The sequence below is a fragment of the Zingiber officinale genome, chromosome 4B, assembly GCF_018446385.1.
Source record: "Zingiber officinale cultivar Zhangliang chromosome 4B, Zo_v1.1, whole genome shotgun sequence".
Lineage (NCBI taxonomy): Eukaryota > Viridiplantae > Streptophyta > Magnoliopsida > Zingiberales > Zingiberaceae > Zingiber > Zingiber officinale.
Window position 1 is genome coordinate 74,716,810 of NC_055993.1, and position 20,414 is coordinate 74,737,223.

The window sequence follows — 20,414 nt, forward strand, 5'->3', positions numbered from 1 at the left end:
GCCAAAAAGAATACCTTTCTCAAACAATCGGGCTTTAGCACAATTACACACTTTAAAGAATAAAGAATGAAATGAAACAAGTATGAGACAAACGAATTTTTACTTGATTGGCAATCAGAGGATTGCTACTCTAAGGAAACTCGGCTTAGTAGACAAATCTCTTTCTCGAACAAAACGTCGGAGGTGGAGAAGCCTTGTACAAGGAAATTAAGCTCGTAAACTAAAGACAGAACTAGAAGTGAAGTACAAAGTGTGTTGTTCTGAAAGAGAAGTCCAGGGCTCTATTGATAGCCCACTGGCCGAGTGGTCCGGGCGTCTGGGTGTGGATAAAACTTTATCCACATCACAACGGCTATGCAAAACGGGTGAAGATATATTTTATCTAGTCCGGCCGCCTGGACAGCTCCGGGCTCCTAGACCGCCTTGACCAGGGGTGCCTTGCCAAGGCGCCCCCGGTTGGACAAAAGAGGTTTGAACGCCCGGACTCCAGTCAACTCTACGTTGACTTTATGACCGAGTCTTCCGTTCTGGCTCCACTCACTTGGGTGATTTCGGTCATCGAAATATGGCTCACCCGAACCCATTTTCCGGCCTTCTCAAGCAACCTTCCGCTCTTGCTTCTCGTCCCTTGGAAACGCCGCGTGCTTCCTTCTCATCCACTAGCGTACTCTTCCGCAGCGCCTCATCCCTCGGACGCACTGAGCCTGTAGACCCTCTTCTGTGTCATCCTTCTCGCTAACTGCGTCTTTCGCTCAACTTCCTATACTCCTGACTTCCTGCACACTTAAATACAAAGCATCAAAAGACAACAAAACCTAACTTGACTTAGTTGATCACATCAAAACTACCACAAGGTACTTACACTCTAACCCTATCCAAAGGACAAGAAAGAAATAGAAGAGGAGAAAGAGATCGGACGACGAACAAGGAGTATGAGGTAGGAGAGGAGGCAAACAAGATGAAGAAAAAGGAGGAAGAGGCAGATGAGGTGAAGAAAGAGTAGTCAAATGCTAAAACCTAAAAACGTCTCGCTATGTGGGAACCCTAGCCTTGCACATTGCTTCATCACTCATAGAGGAGGAAACCCATCACCAGGGTGCCTCTCACATGTTGTGTTTGGAATTGCAAGCCACTTGCATGTAGAGTGCTTTGGTGGAGTACTTTAGCTCATCCGACTGACTTTGTCGAGGTACACAACTGGCTCCTTTAGCAAATTACTTTGTCGCTCATGAGGTGGAAATTGTCTCATGCCTTTTTGTGTGTCGGTCGACAAGCGGAACAAATTCTTTTTACTCATGCCAACTAACATTGAAATTTAAAACCATGGCTAAATCTACTTTGGCTCCTTATCAATAGATCTTTATGAATAAAATAAATAAGCAAAAGATTTTAAGTATAGAGATCATATGCAGTGAATATTTTGTCAAAAAGGGATTAAAAAAAGTTATTTATTAACTTCTACCACTTGATTCAAAGAATCATGCACATTTTTCTTCTATTGATATTATGCTTGAAGTGCATATCTAACACTACTAATATATGTTGCGTAATTAAGTTTTCTCTAAAAATGACTTTGTAATTTTTATAAATTTTTCTATTCTTCTAACTAACTATAAGAAAGTCATTTTGTAATTTATTGTTCCCACTTTTGAAAGCATCAAGTGTTCTTCTCTTTTCTTGAAAAAAGTATTAGTTGTTACAAGTTCATATACTATCACAAAATCCAATATAGTTTTTTTTTTCTTCATTTCTAGTTCCAAAACCATAACCCTCATGCACCTTACCATATTCCTCATTTCTTACTCCTACATGCTCATTTAGATATTCTCCTATTAAAATCATTTCGTTTGGTTGGATTTTTTTTTGTACCATCTCATCTAGGTCTTCCCAAAACCTATATTTGGTATCTTACATGAGGTGCATATATGCTAATTACATTAATAGTTTCTTTCACCACCACTAACTTGAGAGTTATAATCTTATCCCCTTCTTAACTGCTCCTACTATTTTATCCTTTAATGAACTATCTACAGCAATAACTACTTTATTTCTTATTTTAATCCTTCCTGTATATCATCATAACTTAAAACCTGAAAACTCTATCATCTTTGTTTTCTCTCATACCTATTTTGTCTCTTGTAAACATAAAATATTAATTATTCTTCTAATCATCGTATTCACTACCGCCATTGCTTTACCGGTGAGTATTCCTATGTTACACATTCCAAATCTAAGACAATAGGTATTCCTATCATATTTGTTCTTATCCAACTTATGGCTCTTACATATTTAACATTACAACCAAGTTCTCATGGAGAAGTAACGATCTTTGCCGAGACAATAGAATCGGACCGTAAAACACGTTCCTTCTAGAGAAGGACCTAGTATTAGCACATTAGTTTGATAGATCCATTAATACAAGATTTGTAGATTGACGTTGGCCAACAATCTAACGCAATCCTCAACATTTTTCATCTAGGCTTGGGATCGATAGTTTTAGCAAAACATAAAATGGATTTATCATGAATTAAAATGCAAGGTTACTCATTTTATAACCTTTTATGTGTTGTAACATGTGGATCACATTTGGGCGGGGTTTAACCTATAATAGATGCTCTCTTTCTATTGGCACATATTCTTTAAATTGCTTCGCCTTCCACGTTTGAGATTAATTTTATTCTATTACTTTTATGTTTTATACTTATTATTGCTTAGCTCTTGAAATCCTTAATATATTATTAAATCAACAAAACTGATATTAAACGGTGACATAGAACCCTCAAACTAATCATACTTAAAAGTGAAAGACAATAGTCTTTTATTAAAGCTTCTGGCCGCCCATAGAGGTGGTAGTGCAGGCCGTGCGCAATCAATATTTATTTTGCATGTGATGTTATATAGTTGTTATCACCTACAAGGACTTTAGTCCGTGCTATGAGAATTTCGCTCTAGTAATTCACTTCTTGGTGAATTTTCTAATTGTAAATAAGTGAGAAATTACTCAAGTTGGATACAAATTCAGTACTTGACTATATGCTTGCAGCAATACCCTAAAGTTGAAATGAGAATTATAACTCAATAAACTTCTTGGATAATAAAAATTATAATCCATACATATTTTTCATAGTTACTCAATTATGAATTTATGTTTACTTCACATTTCTTTTGGCCTCCAGTTTTACAAGCAAAGAAAGATTTTAAGGTCCTAGTTGGTTTCAGCTAGCGTATAGAATCTCTCACAGATTTTTTTTCCAAAATGCCAAAAACAAGATTTATATAAACTACTAGAATGATTTCAAGTGAACGATTCCAATCACTCACCTGTGCCATCACGACGTAGCTCCTCACAGGCGGAGCAGCCTTCCACCACGGCAAAGTATGGTCGATATGACGGATCTCCACTACCGGATCCATGAGTTCCATCAAGCTTCAACACCTGATTGAATCCAACAGTCCAAAGAAAAACAAAGCTTTCGTGATCTATTAACAGCTTTGATGGCCCAAACAATAATCTACATCACAAGATTGAATTTTTACACTGGAAATTGATATGAACAGAAGGAATGAGGAATGATTTCGGGAGCCCTTCACCCTAGTTCGGATACCCGTGCACTAAAATGTATCTGGACACCAATGGTGAGCATATGTAGCGGAGTGCACTGATCGGATGGACCAAAATGTATCTGATATGTCCTTTCAGGCCCATCCATGGTGGTCGTTCATCCTGTAAAATATGGTAAGTTCACCTCGAGATACATTTAAGAAACGGTTAGCTCTTGGCTTCCCAGGGTTTATTAGACGGTCACGAAATACAAAAAACCGGAACCCTAGAAGCCGATCGACAGCTTCGATTGGTTGCAAACCGATTAAATCGCGAGGGAAGAGGCGGAGGGGAGATGGAAGAAACGGGCCTCCGGTGGCCCTGGTGGGCTGCGGCCAGCTCCGCCCAACTGACAGCCGGGATCGCATGGTACCGGCGAGGTTATTGCGGAAGCGGAGCGTCAATGCCCTTCAAGGCCTTCGCCATTGCAACCCTCTTCGTCGGTGCCGGCTCCACCGCCGTCCGCAGCGCTCTCCTCGCCGCTGGCATCAGAACAGTAAGTCCTTGAATTGATTTTTAGCTTCTGGATCCCCCCAAAAAAAAAAAACTCATTTTGAATTCTGTGTAAAGCCCTGGGATGCATTTATCACCATGAATCTCAGAAAGTCGATCTCGAAGATCTTTTTCGAGCTTCTAGCAATTCCCGGTTCATGTTAAACTTCACAATCAATGATGATAAATCGAACAGGTTGACGACATGAAGGAAGTCGGAGCTGGCTTGAGAAGATGGATGAGGACGACACCGGGAGCAGACTGATTGCAAGGTTCAAATTACTGTTTACTTCCATTTGTTTGCCTTATTACACTGCAACGTCCCCGAAGCCTGATTGCATGGGGAACTTTTCCAAGTGCCAATAAGATTTTGCTGCTTCTTGCAAATGCCCTCAAAGATTCTGGTTGCTATTTTATTCTTGGCATGTTTTGATGCAACCTCTGCGACAAGTGCTTGATTGTGTTTATGTTGACCTTGCGGGTCATCCGAGTTGGTATGTGGTAGGTGTTATCACAATGAAGTCGCAGGATTGATCCTCGTGACAGTTGGGGAATATATCCCCTATTCCTGTATTACACTCTGTCCGTCACATGCTCGCTCAGATATTGCGATTTACCTCTCTCGTGATAGCCTTGGGTCGGGTACGGCGGGGGCGCTGGGGGCGAGTGTTTCGTCTTTTTGCCACAATTGATTGTGTTTATGTTGTACTTCGGATTTGCTGGATAGACGAATCAGGTCTACTTCCGGAATTAGTTGAGTAAAGCCCGAATACCTCCATTATATATATATATAAAATTATTCCAGTGATTCCCATTTGAAAAGGGTAAGTTAAGCTATGTGTGGCATTTGCAAAGGGGTAAGATGAACTGTGTGTCGATGAAGATGCTTGAACGTTGTTCATGAGTGTCTCTAACTATATGTTCTTTGTGACAATGGGAAGACGCTTTGAAAAAAATTCTTATTTTGTAATGTCTTTGAGTGGAGGTGAATTATAGTGTGAAGAGAAAATAAACATCCACGTTTATTGAAACAAAACAAGGTTTTTTTATAATTCGCTCGATAAATTATAGAGTTAAATGGTTGGTTTTTGGATAAATTCGAAGTACAATTTATGTACATTCAAAAGTTGATCTCTAGAATATTTATCTTATTTAGGATTCAAATCTTGATCCTCTTATTTGTTATGCTTATTGCTTCATTAAAAAAAAGGCTTTCTTTATCTATTAAGGAAGTAAATGATGCGTTATCATTGTATAAAAAAAAATCTAAACAAGAGACTATTGATTTTACATATTTTGAGGGGAAAAAATAAAAAAGAATATAACATTAATGGTCAAACCTTTGGAATTTTGGAGTAGCCAAAGAATATGTTGAAGATTTGCTTCATTTTTTATCTCTTCAACTTTTGATCTACAGAGACAAAAATAAAAGTAAAACAAAGCAAACATACTTCAAAATTTAATTTTGGGAGTCAAAAGTAATACAAAATAAACACATCAAAACTTACATAGCAATTTTTTATTGATAATTCAAGTGTTTGGTTCCCCGTCTAACTCTAGAGATAGCTATTTTTTTTTTATTCGTCCATTAAATAAATTTGAAACACAATTTATATATATTCAGAAGTCTACCTCTAACATATTCATCCCATTTAGAATTCAAATTATCCAATGAACAAAGGATCGAATCCCAGAGTTTATAGGGCATAAATCTCTACATCCCAACATAACTCATCCTCCCATCTATTTATCCTATTATGATTTATCTCTCTCGTAATGATCTTAAAATATTGAGGACGAACATAATCAACTTTTGTCCAATTGTACTTTCTAGTGAATAAATATTTATTATTTCATTGCATGCTCTTAATATGAACAACGAATGTAAACTCCTCTCCCTCTAATTAAGGTCAAGCATGCCATCAACAAATCATGTCGTCTTCCTACTATCCACCTTGCATGGGTTTCTTGATCCCGCTAATGTACCAAGCCTCATAAACTTACTCCATGTCATTCTTCATCTCACCTCCGACAACCCCATCCACACACACTCTAATAGCTTCATGTGCACTGTATCAATTCTTACACACTCGACGCACACATCACATAAACATAACCGTCAAATTCATCAATAAAATTCAATTGAACCTAAAAATTTGGGAGCATCATTATACCAACCGTCTTCGAATTCCATTTCATTGAGTTGATCTTTACTTTTCAATTGAGGGAAGAGATTCACTGACTTAAACTTCTATAGTATTATGTGGTACTTGGAACGACAACTAGTCTAAAGCCCTTCTAGTAGCCTCAAAGGAAGTCGTAGAGCCATATAGTTTCAACAATATTTTGTTTTTCCCCTTAATAACACAATTTTATCGAGGTCAATAAAGGAAGATTTTATGTTAAATCGCTCCATTCTCTTACCCAACCAATGCAAATTGTTAAGACAAATATCCCTCTAGTCACTATGATTATTTTTTTTTCTTCTTGTTAAATTGATTTATACCATCGTGCTAAAATGCTTAGAGATCCTTGTAACTTCAAATTCATGTCGCATAAAATATAGCTAAGGATAGGAAAGGCCAATTATTAATAAATATCACATAGAAAAATTTCTAGAAAAAGTGCTAACTAGAGATGGTCCTCACACATCAATAGGAATTGGCATTGCAAAGTTAGCTAACATACAAATTAATATGAGTTGGTTCATGACTCATGACGTCCCTAATTATCTATATCGTCAAAAAAAATATTCTTATTTCTAAAATTATCAAAACAACACCCTATTTATTATTTAACATGTGAAATACTCTCTCTTTTTATTATTATTATTATTATTATTATTATTATTATTATTATTTCATATATTCAATTTTTCCAATTGATTAGTTCGGAAGGTATCCAGTCCAATTATACAAAAGTTTTGAGCCCTAGGGGCATTAAAATATTCTTCTATTTTTTGATAATATAGGTATCCATTCTGCATAAAAAGTTGTCACCTTGGTGCCCCCATGACGGTATTCAAACCATGAATCCCGTAACAAAATATTTTTCTCTAAATAAAGTGTTCGTGCATATTCCAGAGGATTGATCCATGGTGCTCTAGGAATTCACCGTGACACCTTACCATGCCCGTGGAGGATTGAAATACTATTTTTTAAAAAAAAATTAGTACTTGATATCTAGCCTTTGGGTCAACTAATCTTGGAATGACATGTCCAACCCCATAAAATTGAGAACGGATCCTCTGTCCCGAGAATTATCTATCCTGGTGTCCTACTTACTAAACAGCAAAAACTTAAACAATGTCAAAAACACGTGCACAGCCCGTGACTCTACTTTACCCTCCCAAAATCCACCCCGTACTTTTACTATCTCCTGTGCCCTAAAAAAACCTTCGCCGTCGGCGACTCCCAGCAGCCATCTCTACCATCTGTGACATCTCCGCCATCTCCAACATGGTCCTCCATCATCTCCGTCCACTCCACCATCTTCGACGTGGTCCACCGCCGACTGAATCACCGCAGCTCCGTCCCCTCCCTTCGTCGATGACAGCAGCTCTGGCTTCCTCTCCCTTCATCGACGACAGCAGCTCCGGCTTCCCCTCCCTTCGTTGACTCCAGCAGCTCCGGCTTCCCCTCCCTTCGTCGACTCCAGTAGGTCTGTATCTCCATTGTGGTCCTCCACTGTTGTCGTAGCTCCACCGTGTTTCAAACAAGACATTTGGTGTATTTGGTGTCGATTGTCCTTCTATTTTCCTCTTTACCTTCAGTTCAGATTTTATAGTTTATAGCCTCCTTTCAAGTGAAATTGTATTTTACCTGAATGCATATGCATGAAATGTTGACCCTATATAAGTGGAGATAGGATTAAATTTATTACAATAGGCAGTTAAAATACTTGTCTAGGTTGTGATTGTACCCTAATTTCTTTCTTCAACAACCAGTAGGTATGAGATTATTTTGGGGTAGACTTTTAGAGCTTACTTTGAGATCTATAGTTAATGAACTCCTCAATGATCTAAATCATGTTTTCTTTGACTCAAACATCTATAGTTAATGAGAGAAATTCGAGTCTATTATATGTTCTTACATTGAGAACTCTTTGCTTTAGTGGTTGCTCCAATTCATTTTCTTGATGTTGCATAAGTTCTTTTTGCACCTAATATTATGAATATATATTTCTTTGTTGTTTTTTTTAGGCCTAATTGTAATTATTATGGAGTTATCGTTGGTTGAATCTATGAGTTGTCGTAGGTTGACTTTTGATGCAAACAAACACTGTTGGGATGATGAGTTTGATGTTATTGATGAGGGTATGGACTCTACCATATTATTGATGAGTTCTAACCCATCTATCACAGAAGAATTGATACCAAAAATGGGTATGGAATTTAAGACAAAAGAGGAAGCTTATGAATTTTATTTGAAATATGCTAAACAAGTTGGATTTGGCATAAGAAGGAGCAAAAGCCACAATAATAAATCAGGTAAATTAGTTGACAGAATTTTTTATTGCAATGCGCAAGGTAAAAGGGGAAGAGACAAACGAGATGTTTATGTGAAATCAAGTCGCCCTGAAACAAGGTTTAGTTGTGAGGCTAAAATGAAGATCAGTTGTCGAAAAAATGGCAACTTGACTGTGGAGCAATTTGTTAAAGAGCATAATCATTATCTTTCAAGTCCAAACAAAACTCACATCTACAGATGTCATATAAATATATATTTTTCTATGACAATACTGTTGGGATGTATACTATAAGCCTAGCTTTTGTATGAACATTTGTTTTGAAATATTTTGAAATGAGAATCACTTTAGTCAAATGTTTGCATTTTATATTTCTATATATGTCAATGCAGTTATCCATTTAATTTATATTGTAGATAACATGGTGTGTGGTGTCATACAGAAGATCATATTATCGGTTCCTTATAAATTATAAATAGTAGCTCACAACCAAGATGGATAGGGGCAAACCATTGGAACGATTGTAGTATAATTTGGTATTAATTTGTCTTGACTATAAAATTACACTAGTACATTATGTGTGTATTGAGCAGGACCATTTGAAGTTGTTCGATTTATACTGACTATATAAAAGAACAGACCATCTATTATTATGGATGTACGTACTCTTAATCCTTATATAATAACAAACGCATATATATACTTAGTATTTATTTCTTTAACTTATCAATGAGTGAGATTTATTCGTTAAATCAATAGGTCCGATAAGTTGGGAGATAGTACCATTTATATAGTGTGTTGTTGATTATAAAGGAAAACTGTGTCCTATTTATTTAGGTTGATGATGCCCCCTTGAGGAGCTCATAAGGATTATCATGTAAACCCTGCAGGTGGACTTAGCCCGACATGATAATAAAGTTGAGTGATACTACTCTTGGAGTCAGATGTTAATTAAATGAGTTGTCAGTAACTTATTTAATTAACAAACATACGATATCTTAAACACAGGGAGATTAACACACGCATGATAAATAGGAGCTCATATTGTAATATGGGATTGGTGCGGTAGTTCAATAATGACTCTTTAGTGGTATGTGTTATTATTGATGAACTTGAGTTGGGTATTCGGATCGAACACAGGAAGCTCAAGTCCATCAGGAGGTCAAAACCAATTTTTTCTCTCGGCCCCTATTGTAGCCTCTATAAAGCCTCGCATCCACCCATCTATAACCGGATTTGGTTTAACTTAACTTGGTTTGGTCTAACTTAACTTGGTTTGGTTTAACAAAGTTTGTTTAGATTTTTTCTAAACAAAATTTTGTTAATTTTTCTTTCTTTGTAACCGACCGTAAGTCTATAAAAAGGAGTAGGATATGACCCCTAAAATCTAACTTTCTTATTCTCCACAATCCCTTCTCTTCTGGTGGTTGCCGCCCCCTCTCCTCTTTCTAGGGCCGGCGGCACAAACCTATTCTCCTCCCCCTTTCCCTCTCCTCCTCCTTGCGTAGGGCCGACACCCTTATCCCCTCCTCCTCCTTGGTGGTCGGCGCCCCCCCCCCCCTTCTCCCTTGGTGGTCGGTGCCCCTTCCCATCCACTTGTGGGCGGCGGCTTGAAGAAAGGGAAGAAGAGCAAGAAAAGCAAGAAGATGAAGAAGAGAAAGAAGAGGAAGAAGAAGAGAAAGAAGAAGATTAGAAGGTGCCTCATCCTAGCGACTCTTTTGTGGTCGTTGGTTTTGGAAGAGAAGAAAAGAGGGTGATGTTGTCTTGGTAGATCGTCGCCCACACAACGTCCAAGAAGAGGAGAGGAATACGACAGAAGATCAAGAGGTCTTTATCTACGAAGAAAGGTACAACTAGTTCTTTAATTCAGCTGCGTAATTGGTTTTATTTTCTTCGTGTCGATTTTGGATATCGATTTTGAATACCAACACAAGAGGCCAGCGATCTTGTACTTCGATCAAGGTGTGCTTTGGTCAATCAAGAACTTGCTTGATTGATCAAACACATGTCTGATCAAGCATGTGAGTTGCTAGGAAAAGTTTTGTGTTTGTACAAATTTTTGTAAAGGGGATTTACACAGAACAGAATTTTCGGCGCCAACAATTGGTATCAGAGCGAGTTTTCTGGTTCTGTGTGATTGGTTTTCGGTTAAATTATGCACTATTCATATATAATTTAGGTAGGATAATAGTAGGATATGCAAAATAGATTAACGCTGTGGTTGCAGGCATCCTAGTTCTAACTATTATGGCCTATTATGTTTGTATGTGATTTGAACCCTCGGGCATGTCGAGGGTATTTTGTGTGTGCATGATTATAATTATTAAATACAACCGGAGCTGTATTAGTTTATTTTATATTTTGTTCGATCTAGATTACATGTACATTCCTTCGTGGAATATAGGATCGATAAATGTAATTTTTTTATTGTTGCAGCTTAATATGTGCGGTGCTACCTTGAGGATCGAAGGCGCGGCGAAGAAGGAAGCAAGATAAATGCGACGACATAACCCCTAAGGCCGACGGTTGGGTTTTCTCCTCCCCACCTGACTAGGGTGGGCGGCGGCTAGGGTTGGTGGCATACGGAGGACAACGATGGATGAGGTCATAATAGTTGGAAATTTATTTTCATATTTATTGCCTTTATATGTTGTGTTTGTGTGCTTGTGTGATGTGTGTGCATGTTAAAATTCCTCGATTTTAAATAACTAAATGGGAGAAGGATTATTTAAATAAATTCTACTGTCTCCATTACTGGTTTATAAGTGATGCATACAAACTTGCACGTTGGCTTTAAGTGTCTTCCTCCATATTGGATGAGTTTATTTGTGGATCACTAGATCAAACTTCCTCTATGGATGATTATAGGAAATTATTTAGGTTTGTGTGATCTTCTCTATATGAAGGGGTGCAATTCTAATTAATGGACTAAGTATCAAGTAATGGTATAAACTTAGGCACATTTAATAATATCCTCCCCATCGGAGTCACTGCTATTATTTGTGTGACCGAAGACAAACTAACTATTAATTTTATTTATCATAAAGTTAGGTTGACAAGATAATAAAATTAATGGGTAAAACCTCCTCTTACAAATGTTTGAATTAGTATACCCTCACACTATCGTGGCATACAAAATTCACGGTGTCTTGAGGTGTTGGTGAATTTAAATTATATTATTCGAGGAATTAATATTATTTTAAATTCTAAAGTTTTGACCAAATTTTTTATTTTGTGATTCTCAGGATTTCAAAATGGCTTTCAATTCTCTTGTTGTTATTTTAAAAGAAAACAAACTTACTGGTCCCAATTATATTAATTGGAAACAAAACTTGGACATTGTCTTAACTGCTGAAAGATACAAGTTCATACTTTTTGAGGTCTGTCCTAATGTGCCTAATAGTGATTTTAGTGAAGAGGAGATTGACAGATATAGGAAATGGGTCAAGGCAAATGAGATGGCGCGGTGTTATATTTTAGCTTCTATGTCAAATATGCTGCAACATCAGCATCAGGCCATGCATACTGCTTATGACATGATGTATAATCTCAAAAAACTCTTCGGACACCAGAATCGGGCTGCCAGGCAGGAGGCCATGAGAAACTTAATGACGACCACCATGATTGAGGGAACACCCGTAAGAGATCATATCCTCCAGATGATGGCTCATTTGACGAACTGTCCTCGTAGAAATGAGAACAATAAAGGTATATCTTATTTATTAGTCGTCGAAACATGTTTAGTGGTATTATCTACTAGTACCTGGTATGTAGATATGAGAGCCACTGATTATGTCTGCAATTCATTGCAGGGGTTCCAAGAAACTCGACGACTACATGAAGGGGAGATCACCGTCTACATGGGCAATGCTACGAAAGTGGCGGCTGTTGCAGTGGAAGATGTTTACTTATCTTTTGATAGGAATAAAACATTGATTTTGAGAAATTATCTTTACGTATAATATTTTAGAAAGAACTTGATTTCAGTTTCTAAATTATTTATGGTTGGGCATTCTGTTTCTTTTGATGGCAAAGTGGTTGTCAAGAAAAATATGGTGATTATCTATTATGGTGTATTGGTTGGTAATTTGTATACTCTTAATCCAATAACTCTCACGATGTAACAAATGAAAATTAATAACACATCTTCTAATTCTAATAAGAGAAAGCGACCTTCAAAAATGAACCAAACATATCTTTTGCATCTAATGTTGGGTCATATTAACTTGAGTAGGATTCAAAGGTTAATAGCCGATGGACCTTTGGGTTCATTGGTCGTGGAAAACTTTCCAACTTACAAGTCTTGCTTAGAAGGAAAAATAACCAAGAGGTCATTTAAGGCAAATGAGTATAGAGTCAAAGAAGTGTTGGAATTGGTTCATTCTGATTTGTGTGGGCTTATGACTATCTAGGCAAGAGGTGGTTTCGAATATTTTGTCTCTTTTTTAGACGACTATTCGATATATGAGTACATTTACTTAATGCGTCGCAAGTCTGAGTGCTTTGATAAGTTCAAAGAGTACAAGGTTGATGTGGAGAAACGTCAAGGTAAGAGTATCAAGACACTACAGTCTGATCATGGCGGAGAATATCCCTTAGGAGAGTTTAGGAATTATTTATCAGAGGTCGGGATTCAATCCTAATTATCTGCACCTGGTACACCCCAACAGAATGGTGTGGCGGAACGAATGAATAAGACTCTTATGGAAATGGTTAGATCAATGATGAGTTATTCAAAATTACCAAATTCGTTTAGGGATATGCTCTGGAAACAGCGGCGTACATTTTGAACTTTGTACCTTCTAAGTCCGTACCCTCTACTCCCACAGAATTATGGAATGGGCGTAAGCCGAGTTTGAAACACATTCGGATTTGGGGTAGTCCAACACATGTGCTGAAGGGAGACGTTGATAAGTTGGAATCACATACGAAAGTTCACTTGTTCGTGGGATATCTTAGAGGAACGAAAGGTGGTTTGTTTTATAGTCCTAAAGATCAGAAGGTCATTATTAGCACCAATGTTCAATTTTTAGAAGAGGACTATGCAATGAACCACAAGCCCATGAGTAAAAGTGTTCTTGAAGAAATAAGAGAAGACACTTCTACTTTAGTACCAATGGTATAAGATGAGATACCACAAGTAACTACAACATATATCACAAATGATGCACAATTACAGGTAGTGTCTCGTCGTAATGGGAGGGTTGTTAGACAACCTGAAAGATTCATATTTTTGGGAGAGTCTTCGGACTTGATCTCTGGTGAACATGAAGATGATCCCTAGACATATGATGAAGCACTCCAAGATAAAGATGCAACATCTTGGCAAAATACAATGAACTCTGAAATAGAATCTATGCATTCTAATCAGGTCTAGGAGTTTGTAGAACCACTAAGTGGTGTAAAAGTCATTGGATGTAAATGAGTCTATAAAAGGAAAAGAGGAACAGACGGGAAGATGAAAACCTTTAAAGTGAGGCTTGTTGCGAAGGGGTATACTCAGAAAGAGGAAATCGATTATGATGAAACTTTTTCGCCAATAGCCATGCTTAAGTCTATCCAGATTTTTTTTTATCTATTGCTGCTCATATGGATTATGAGGTTTGACAAATAGATGTCAAGACAGCTTTCCTTAACGAAAGTCTTGAAAAAAATATCTATATGAAGCAACCAGAGGGATTCATTGCTAAGGGCAAAGAACATCTTATATGTAAACTCAATCGGTCCATTTATGGACTGAAGCAAGCTTTGAGATCTTGAAACATCCGATTTGATGAAGTGATCCAGTCTTATAGATTCATTCAGTGTCCAGATGAGTCTTGTGTATACAAGAAAAGTGACAGAAACGTGGTGGTATTTCTTATACTATACGTAGATGACATTTTGCTCATTGGCAACAATGTCAAAGTGTTGTCAGACGTAAGGGTATGGATGTCGAAGCAGTTTGATATGAAGGACTTGGGAGAATGTGGGCATATTCTTATGATCAAAGTAATAAGGGATCGCAAGAAAAGGATGGTTTGCTTATCCTAAGCTTCATACATCGATACTATCCTAGCTCGTTTTAACATGCAAAACTCTAAGAAAGGTTTTCTACCTTTTCGGTATGAAGTACCTTTATCTAAGGAGATATGTTTTAAGACATCAAAGGAGATAGAGGAGATGAAGGTAGTTCCTTATGCTTCGGTTGTAGGAAGCCTAATGTATGTGATGCTATGTATGAGATTAGATATCTGTTTTGTCGTGGGCATAGTTAGCAGATATCGAAGTAATCCAGAACCGAGACATTAGACTGTCGTAAAGCATATATTAAAGTACTTGAAAAGGACTAGAAATTATATGCTGGTTACCAGACAGATGACTTGCTCCCTGTGGGCTACACGGATTCAGATTTCTAACCAGATAGGGGCAACCGTTAATCAACCTAGGGGTATGTGTTTACTTTGGCAGGTAGAGTCATAGCATGGAGGAGTGTTAAGCAGAAATGCGTTTCAGACTCCACCATGGAAGCTGAGTATGTGGCAGCCTCTGAGGCAGCCAAAGAAGTTGTATGGCTCAGAAACTTCTTAATGGACTTAGATGTGATTCCTGGTTTGCCCAAAGTTATCATAATTTATTGTGACAATAGTGGTGCAGTAGCAAAAGGAACCACGATCTCATAAGGCAAGTAAACACATTGAGCGCAAGCACCATCTGATACGAGACACGTAAAATGAGGAGAGGTTGTTGTCACCAAGATTGCATCAGCAAATAACCTGACAAATCCTTTCACTAAGGCCTTTCCGGCGGGAGCTTTTGATAGCCATGTTGAGGGGATGAGAATCAGATGTATGACAGCATATATGGTAGCATAGTCTTTTAGTATAAGTGGGAGATTGTTGAGATGTATACTATAAACCTAGCTTTTGTATGAACATCTATTTTGAAATATTTTGAAATGAAAATCACTTTGGTCAAATGTTTGCATTTTATATTTCTATATATGTCAATGTAGTTGTCCATTTAATTTATATTGTAGATAACATGGTGTGTGGTGTCACACAGAAGATCATGTTATCAATTCCTTATAAATTATAAATAGTAGCTCACAACCAAAATGAATAGGGACAAACCATTGAAACGGTTGTAGTGTAATTTGGTATTAGTTTATCTTGACTATAAAATTACACTAGTACACTATGTGTGTATTGAGCAGGGTCATTTGAGGTTGTTCGATTTATACTGACTATATAAAAGAATAGAACCTTTATTATTATGGATGTGCGTACTCTTAATCACAATATAATAACAAATACATATACTTAGTATTTATTTCTTTAACTTATCAATGAGTGAGATTTATTCGTTAAATCAATATGCCCGATAAGTTGAGAGATAGTAGCATTTATATGGTGTGTTGTTGATTATAAAGAGAAACTGTGTCCTATTTATTTAGGTTGATGATGCCCCCTTGAGGAGCTCATAAGGATTATCATGTAAACCCTGCAGGTGGACTTAACCCGACATGATAATAAAGTTGAGTGGTACTACTCTTGGAGTCAGATGTTAATTAAATGAGTTTTCAGTAACTTATTTAATTAACAAACATATGATATCTTAAACACAGGGAGATTAGCACACGCATGATAAGTAGGAGCCCATATTGTAATATGAGATTGGTGCGGTAGTTCAATAATGACCCTTTAGTGGTATGTGTTATTATTGATGAACTTGAGTTGGGTATTCGGATCGAACACAGGAAGCTCAAGTCCATCAGGAGGCCAAAACCAATTCTTTCTCTCAGCCCCTATTGTAGCCTCTATAAAGCCTCGCATCCACCCATCTATAACTGGGTTTGGTTTAACTTGGTTTGATTTAACTTAACTTGGTTTGGTTTAACTTAACTTGGTTTAGTTTAACTTAACTTGGATCCGTTTAACTTAACTTGGTTTGGTCTAACTTAACTTGGTTTGGTTTAATAAAGTTTGTTTAGATTTTTTCTAAACAAAATTTTGTTAATTTTTTCTTTCCTTGTAACCGATGTGAAGTCTATAAAAAGGAGTAAGATGTGGCCCCTAAAACCTCACAATCCCTTCTCTTCTTGTGGTTGTCGCCCCCCTCTCCTCCTCCTAGGGCCGGCGACACAAACCTATTCTCCTCCCCCGTTTCCCTCTCCTCCTCCTTGCTTAGGGTCGGCGCCCTTATCCCCTCCTCCTCCTTGGTGGCCGCCCCCCCCCCTTCTCCCTTGGTGGTCGGTGCCCCTTCCCATCGACTTGTGGGCGGCAGCTTGAAGAAAGGGAAGAAGAGCAAGAAAAGCAAGAAGAGGAAGAAGAGAAAGAAGAGGAAGATGAAGAGAAGGAAGAAGATTCGAAGGTGCCTCATCCTAGCGACTCTTTTGCGGCCGGTGGTTTTGGAAGAGAAGAAAAGAGGGTGGTGTTGTCTTGGTAGATCGTCACCCACACGATGTCCAAGAAGAGGAGAGGAATATGACAGAAGATTAAGAGGTCTTTAGCTAAGAAGAAAGGTACAACTAGTTCTTTAATTCAACTGTGTAATTGGTTTTATTTTCTTCATGTCGATTTTGGATATCGATTTTGAATACCAACACAAGAGGTCAACGATCTTATGCTTTGATCAAGGTGTGCTTTGGTCAATCAAGAACTTGCTTATTGATCAAACACATGTCTGATCAAGCATGTGGGTTGATAGGAAAAGTTATGTACTTGTACAAATTTTTTTACAGGGGATTTACACAGAACAGAATTTCCAGCGCCAATAGAAACAAATTGAGATGACAAGTGATGTGGGAATCCCTCCAAAAGCATCTCATGATCTTATGGTCAAACAAGTAGGTGGGAGAGAGAATTTAGGTTTTATTTCTGAAGATTACAAAAACTATTGCGATAAAAAAAATAAGAAATATGAGAGTTGGTGATACAGGAGGTGTATTGGAATTTTTACAAAAAATGCAGTTTGATGATCCCAACTTTTTTTATATTATTCAAGTTGATGAAGATGATTGGATAACTAATATTTTTTTGTGTGATACTAAGATGAGAGCTGATTATGAAAATTTTGGAGATGTTGTTTGCTTTGACACAACCTACAGAAAGAATAATGAAGGTTGTCCAATTGCATTGTTTGTAGGTCTTAATCATCATAAGCAATCTATAATTTTTGGTGCAGCTTTATTATATGATGAAACATCTTTGACATTTGAGTGGTTGCTTGATACATTTACCAAAGCTATGTGTGAGAAACAACTAATAATTATTCTTACAGATCAAGATGCAGCAATGACAAAGGCTTTAGTTTCCAGATGACCTAAAACACATCATCATTTGTGTATTTGACACATTTATCAAAATGCCGCAATATATTTGAGTAGAGTTTTTTCTGATTTCAAAGAGTTTACTAAAGATTTTTCTTTATGTATATATGATTTTGATGAAGAAGAAGATTTTATTTTAACTTAGAAAATAATGTTGACTAAGTATGCACTTGAAGATAATGATTGGTTGAGACGTCTGTTTCGCATAAAGGAAAAATGAGCTTTAGTATATGGATAACAAATGTTTTGTGTAGATATGACTACAACCCAAAGAAGTGAGAGCATGAATAGTATTTTGAAAAGGTATGTCACTTATCAACACAAGTTTTAGACTTTTTCAATCACTTCCAAAGACTGATGGATGATTGTCAGTATGAGAAGTTAAAAAGCAGATTTTAGATCAAATACAAGTGTTCCATATTTAGTGTATCCAATTGAAATTTTAAAGCATGCAAGTTGTATTTATACTCCTAAGGCATACAAGTGTTTTGAACAAGAGTGGTACAAATCTCATGATTCTAGTGTAGAAATTTATGAGAATGTTGAATCACATACAAAATACAAGATTACTTCTCACAAAAAGAGTTACCATCATATAGTTACACTTGATTCATCAGGTCAAAATATTGAGTGTAGCTGTAGAAAAATTGATTTTGCTTGGATTTTGTGTTCTCATATTTTGAAAATATTTACAATGAAAAATATCATGAAGATCCCAAGTGAGTATATAATGAAAAGGTGGACATGAAAAGCAAAAGATGGATACTTTGGAGTTATTGATTTAATTGCGAACAAAGGTAGTTTGGATCCAAAAGCTTGCACCAATTTGCGATATAAAGAATTAAGTGAGTTGTATGTTCAATTGGTTACCAAGGTAAAGGAGACAGAAGACACTTACAAGGTCGTTAAAGATGATTTGTTGAGTATGTTTAAGATGGTGGATGAGATATTACAAGTTAATGAATCAACTGTCCAACACTCAATTGAAAGAGAGTTCAAAATTGGTGAAGGAAATTCTTTTGGAGTCAAAGGAATTAAAACAAAGAAAAAAATGGTTTCAAGTAAGAGGTTGAAAGGTGGCTTAGAAAAGATTTCAAAGAAAAGGAAAGCAACAAGGAAAACTAACCAAACTTTAACAATTGTTAAGGTTTCTCCCCATTCTTACTAAACTGTTGTTTATTTCTTGTTGTTACATTCGAGAAATTATATAGAATTAAATCATTCTATTTTTTTTTGTATAACAGGATGTAGAAGGGCGCTATGAAAGTATATCCAGCGTACCCAATGTAGAATGCCAACGGATGATCAATCAAGTTAAGGATTGTTTTAGTATGTTAAACTAAAATAATTATGTTATCACTATCTAAAACTATATTTTATTATTTTAGCCTACAAATTATAGCTATGTTGAAGGTTTGAGTATTGCCGAAACTCAATTTCCACCACTTTTGTCAACACAACTGTCTCAGGTTCACTCTGATAATGGTTATTTTCAGACAAGTAATCAGGAAGGATGGTAAGAAATTAACGAGGTTTACACCTTTGTTGTCTTTTTAACTATTTCTCATAAGATTAGATTTGTTGTATAGTATACTTGTTGACACCTTGAAAGTATTTTTATATGCTCATGATGATCCCATATATCTTCTGATTAATGACTTAGTTACTCACACTTTTTATTGCCATGGAACTAACAGAGTCAAGAATATTTTGGCAATCAGAATTAATGATCGGATGATCAATAAAGAAAACTTTATTTTAGTAGGCTTAAACAAAAGTTCTGGGCATACAATCTGAGAGCACAATTTGTTTTTAAGATCAATGAACTACTTGTTCAAATGGAGACAAATATGTCTAGGCAGGCATGGCTTGTGTCTCCTTCATGTAGGTGATCATAAACTTAGCAGACATGTGTTTCAACTATTGTTCAGGATTTATTAGTCTTTAATTATTTCATTGAAAACTCTTTTTTGGTCTTAAGGTAGCTTAGGAAAGAGGTCCAATATCTAATGTGGCAACAAAAACACATGATGCTTTTTCCTCGTGTAGTATAGCAATTGGAATTATGTAGCTTGCTTTGGACTAGAATAGTACACATTCTCTCATTGACCATGATTTTTATGCATAAGTAAAATATGTTAAAGATTACAAATTTAATTGAGAAAAGTTATGTTATGGTAATGTTCAAATTTTATGTGTGTGTATGAGCTAAATTAAGATAAATAAGTGATGTTCTGACTTTTATTTTGTGGTGTTCTTGATAGTTAAGTTTTGCCAGGAGAAACAATCATAGATATATTGGAGCATTGATATATATTGGATAAACAATGATTTTAATTTGTAGTTAATCTGGTATTCTGCTCTGACTGCATAGATATATTGGAGCATCTGCCATTTTTAGTAGCATTTGCCATTTTTAGTAGACTTACATGAGTTTCCTTCTCTTGTTTTGTTTTTCTCCAAGTACATCAATTATTTGGATGTTGCTACAATGGAATGCACATCAACTAAAGGACACCACAAAGAGTGATTAATGTCAGTCAA

At 36.6% G+C, this 20,414-nt stretch overlaps 1 protein-coding gene across 2 annotated transcripts; it reads left to right on the plus strand.

The window, feature by feature from the left end:
• Window positions 1-3,792: 3,792 nt before the first annotated feature.
• LOC121977616 lies at window positions 3,793-4,480 on the plus strand. Of its 2 annotated transcripts, none has more exons than XM_042530087.1 (2): window positions 3,793-4,097; window positions 4,290-4,480. In XM_042530087.1, exons 1-2 carry the CDS (start codon window positions 3,897-3,899, stop codon window positions 4,356-4,358), a joined length of 270 nt encoding a protein of 89 aa, XP_042386021.1. In that variant the 5' UTR covers window positions 3,793-3,896; the 3' UTR covers window positions 4,359-4,480. The 2 variants fall into 2 exon arrangements, with proteins under 2 accessions (XP_042386021.1, XP_042386019.1); XM_042530085.1 differs by having other exon boundaries at window positions 4,172-4,306.
• Window positions 4,481-20,414: the final 15,934 nt, after the last annotated feature.